The following is a 4,093-nucleotide window of genomic DNA, read 5'->3' as shown; positions in this document are numbered from 1 at the left end:
AAAAAGGAGACTGTTCAAGCGCAATTGGAGTTGGATGAGGCCCAGCTTCGGACTACAAGGGAAAACGCCTCGGTGTAGATAAAGAGGATTAAGGAGCTTCAACATCGGTTATATTTGGCCACTTCCGATAAAGCAAGCTTGGCTAATGAACTCGAAGTGGCCAGATCCGAGGTGGCCATAACCAGATCTGAAGTAGCTGTAGACATATCTGAAGTGACGAAGGTAAATAAAAGAGCTGATGCCAAAGTGGCCCAGTTCAGGATCGATGTTGAGGTCAATCAGGCCAAGGCTAAGAGCATGGTCGAACATGCTAAATGGCAGGCTCGGAGGGAAGCTCTCGAGGAGTTCAGTGCTTAGGGCTTCGATGTTGAAGCCGAAATTGAAAATGCCAAGGCGGAGGAAGCCAGGGCTCGAAGGTCGGCCTTCCCTGAGGAAGACTCCGATAGCTCAAGCGAATCTGAAGACGGGGAAAATCTCGAGGACTCGGCCTCCGATGAAGACCAAGCCACTTAGGACATTAAGTTCTTTGTTTTCCTTTTGTATTTATTCTAGGGCCGACTTGGCCTCTTGTAAAAATCTTTGAATATAAACATAAGGTTTTTCTTGCCTTTTCGGTTTTGTGTTTTTCCTTTGCTTTTCTGTACTTTTACGAAGGTCGAAAATGTCTTAGCATAAAATTACGTTCGAGGGTTAGGGTAAAACTTGCCTTTATTTCCCTTCTACTTTATAAATTTATGAAGTTGTATTCTAAGGTCCGAGGTTCAGATAATTTGATTGAAACTGAACTAGTGTAGCCCTTAGGTCTTACGATCGAGTGAGTGCTTGCTCGAATTCGAAGTAAGGTAACCCTTAGGTTTTTTAGTTGAGAGAGGATGATCTCTCAAACTTAAAGCAGAAAATAACCCTTAGGCTTTTGTAAAAAGATTGTTTAAGGCTTTATCCCTTTTTCGGCTTTTATTTGCAAAACTTGTAATGCCTTAACATGAAATAAGAAATTGTTCGAGAGTTCGAACAATTATGTACTCTTTAGAGTTTTTGAGGCTTGATATTATCGAAGCTTTTTATGATTTTGTCGGGGGTAGCCTTTTTAACTGATTTATGAAAGAACTCGAAGGCCTATTAACTCGGACGTCTCTGATCCGTGTTAATTCAGCTGTAGCCTTTTTAGTTTGGGATTTACCTCTCGGGCTTATTTTCCCGTTTTACTTCGAGCTTGCCCGAAGTGTAAGTCCCCGAGTGGGGTGGTCGTGGCCTATAAAATTGAGGGTTACCTAAAAAGGTCTTATGATCTTTGGAGTTTATATAATTCGATCTTCGTTTATTTTTTGGACGGCAGCCCTCAATTGTGGGGTTAATAATCCGAACTCCGGTCATGGTCGACCCTTAAGGTTGTTTGCATAATAGATCGAAAATATGAAGTAGAAAAACTTTTCTGAGGTATGAGATATAGGTAAAGAAGAAATTTCTCTTTATAAATCATTATACATGCGTACATATTTTGTGCCAGGGCTCGAGCAAACTACGCGGGCATGACTCGGTTTTGACCGTTTGGCCCTTACAAATTTTCCCTATCGAGACCCTGCTGCCATGAAGTAACTTCCTCGCATTAAACTTGATATTCGAGGAAAATGTCCCCCAGTATTCGAGGTTGATTGTTAAGAGGCCTCGGATACTGTTGAATTATTCTAAGTTAGCACGATCAATGGTTGCCTCGTTAAAAATCTCACCGGAAAATCCATTTGGGACAAAACCGGTCTTAAGGGAAAAAGAGTACAATGCGTGCTTTCGAACCTTAAGGTTTCGTGTTGTAAAATCCATCGTTGCTTCTGGTCAAACACCTACAAGGGTTAGTTTTGAAATATAAATGAAAATGGGAGGGGTCGTACCTTAGCAGTAGTATCATTTTAGGTGCGATACGTTCCAATTACTCGGTGCTTATTTGCAGTTTATCATGCCGAACTTGTAGGATCCTTTTCTGATGATTTCGAGAACCTGATACGGTCCTTCCCAGTTCGGTCCCAGTTTCCCTTCATTCGAATTTCGGGTGTTGAGGGTGACTTTTCTTAGCACCAAGTCCCCGATGTTAAATTGTCGAAGATTGGTTCTTCGATTGTAGTACCTTTCGACTGCTGTTTTTGAGCGGCCAATCGGACGAGAGCGGCTTCTCATCTTTCGTCCAACAATTCTAGGCTCGTATTCATGGTCTCGTTATTCGATTCCTTTGTTGCATATTTCATATCAAAACTTGATGCTAGGTTCTCTGACCTCGATCGGGATCAAAGCTTCGACACCATAAACCAACGAGAACGGTGTTGCTCTAATACTGGATTTCGATGTTATGCGGTATGCCCATAGGACCTCGGGTAGTATTTCTCTCCATTTTCCTTTGGCGTCAGTCAATCTTTTCTTAAGATTTTGGATGATGGTTTTGTTGGTCGATTCGTCTTGTCCGTTCCCACTGGGATGATAAGGTGTTGATAGGATCCTTTTGATCTTGTGATCCTCGAGAAATTTAGTTACTTTGCTGTCGATAAATTATTTTCCATTATCACATACAATCTCGGATGTCATCCCAATCGACATATGATGTGGTCCCAAATGAAGTCTATGACTTCCTTTTCTCTTAATTTCTCGAAATCCTGTACTGCGACCCATTTAGAGAAATAATCAGTCATAAACAAAATAAACTAAAACCTACCTACGCCGATGGGAGTGGGCCAACGATGTCCATTCCCCATTTCATGAAGGGCCATGGGGATATGACTGAGTGGAGTAATTCCCCGGGTTGATGAATCATGGGCGTATGCCTTTGGCATTTGTCGCATTTTCAAATGAACTCCCTTGCATTCTTGCCCACATCGGTCCAATAATACCCTGGTCTGATTACTTTGTGGACCAGCGAATCGGCACCGGAATAATTTCTACAAGTTCCCTCATGAATTTCTTGTAGGATGTTATCGGTATCTCTCGGTCCCAAACATATTGCTAATGGTCCATCGAATGTCCTTCTAAACAGTGTTCCGCCTTCGGACAAGGTGAACCGCGGTGCCTTTGTGCGCAGAGTTATCGATTCCTTTGGATCTGATGGAAGCTTCCCATTTTTTAAGTACTTTATGTATTTGTTTCTCCAATCCCAGGTTAAACTTGTGGAGTTTATCTCGGGATGACCTTCTTTGATTATCGATCTCATGAGTTGTACGACAGTTCCCGAGTCGAGTTCGTCGTCTTCGACCGATGAACCTAGGTTTGCAAGAGCATCGGGCTCGTTGTTCTGTTCTCGAGGTATATGTTGCAAGGTCCATTCCTTAAATCGATGTAGAGTTACCTGTAGTTTATCCAAGTATCTCTGCATTCGATCTTCTTGGACTTCAAAAGTCTCGTTAACTTGGTTTACCACGAGGAGGGAATCATACTTAGCCTCCACGACCTCTGCTCCCAAGCTTCTAGCTAGTTTGAGACCTGCAATCATGGCCTCATACTCGGCCTCATTGTTAGTTAATTTTGTAGTTCTGATAGACTATCTAACTACATTACCTGTGGGTGATTTTAGTACGATGCCTAGTCCGGACCCTTTTGCGTTCGAAGCACCGTTCGTATAGAAGGTCCAGACTCCCAAAGATGTACCCGATTTTATCAGTAGCTCTTTCTCAATCTCGGGTACGAAGGTCGGCGTAAAGTCAGCCACGAAGTCCGCCAAGATTTGAGATTTGATGGCAGTTCGGGGTCGATACTCAATATCGTACCCACTGATTTCTGTGGCCCATTTGGCCAATCGACCCGAAAGCTCGGGTTTGTGTAAAATACTTCGAAGAGGATAAGTTGTTACAACACATATCAGATGACATTGAAAATATGGTTTTAGTTTCCTAGAGGCGCTTATTAGAGCAAGCGCTAATTTTTCTAAGTGTTGATATCTAGTTTCAGCCTCACCTAAGGTCCGACTGACATAATAAATAGGGAATTGCGTACCTTGTTCTTCTCGGACCAGGACTCCACTTACCGCTATCTCTGAGATAGCTAAGTACAGGTAAAGTTGTTCGTCCACTTTCGGGGTATGAAGCAGCAGCGGGATCGATAAATACCGCTTTAGTTT

At 42.7% G+C, this 4,093-nt stretch overlaps 1 protein-coding gene across 1 annotated transcript; it reads right to left on the bottom strand.

Moving 5' to 3' along the window:
- Positions 1–2,827: 2,827 nt before the first annotated feature.
- LOC138893459 (uncharacterized) lies at positions 2,828–3,469 on the bottom strand. Its single transcript, XM_070178070.1, has one exon. It carries the CDS (start codon positions 3,467–3,469, stop codon positions 2,828–2,830), a length of 642 nt encoding a protein of 213 aa, XP_070034171.1.
- Between the last annotated feature and the right edge of the window lie 624 nt (positions 3,470–4,093).

The sequence above is a fragment of the Nicotiana tomentosiformis genome, chromosome 6 (genome assembly GCF_000390325.3).
Source record: "Nicotiana tomentosiformis chromosome 6, ASM39032v3, whole genome shotgun sequence".
In the NCBI taxonomy this organism is placed as follows: domain Eukaryota; kingdom Viridiplantae; phylum Streptophyta; class Magnoliopsida; order Solanales; family Solanaceae; genus Nicotiana; species Nicotiana tomentosiformis.
This window is presented reverse-complemented; position numbering and strand designations above follow the sequence as displayed.

Excerpts from the sequence above, each read along its gene's own strand:
- LOC138893459 (XM_070178070.1), bottom strand. The coding sequence starts at position 3,469 with ATGATTGCAGGTCTCAAACTAGCTAGAAGCTTGGGAGCAGAGGTCGTG.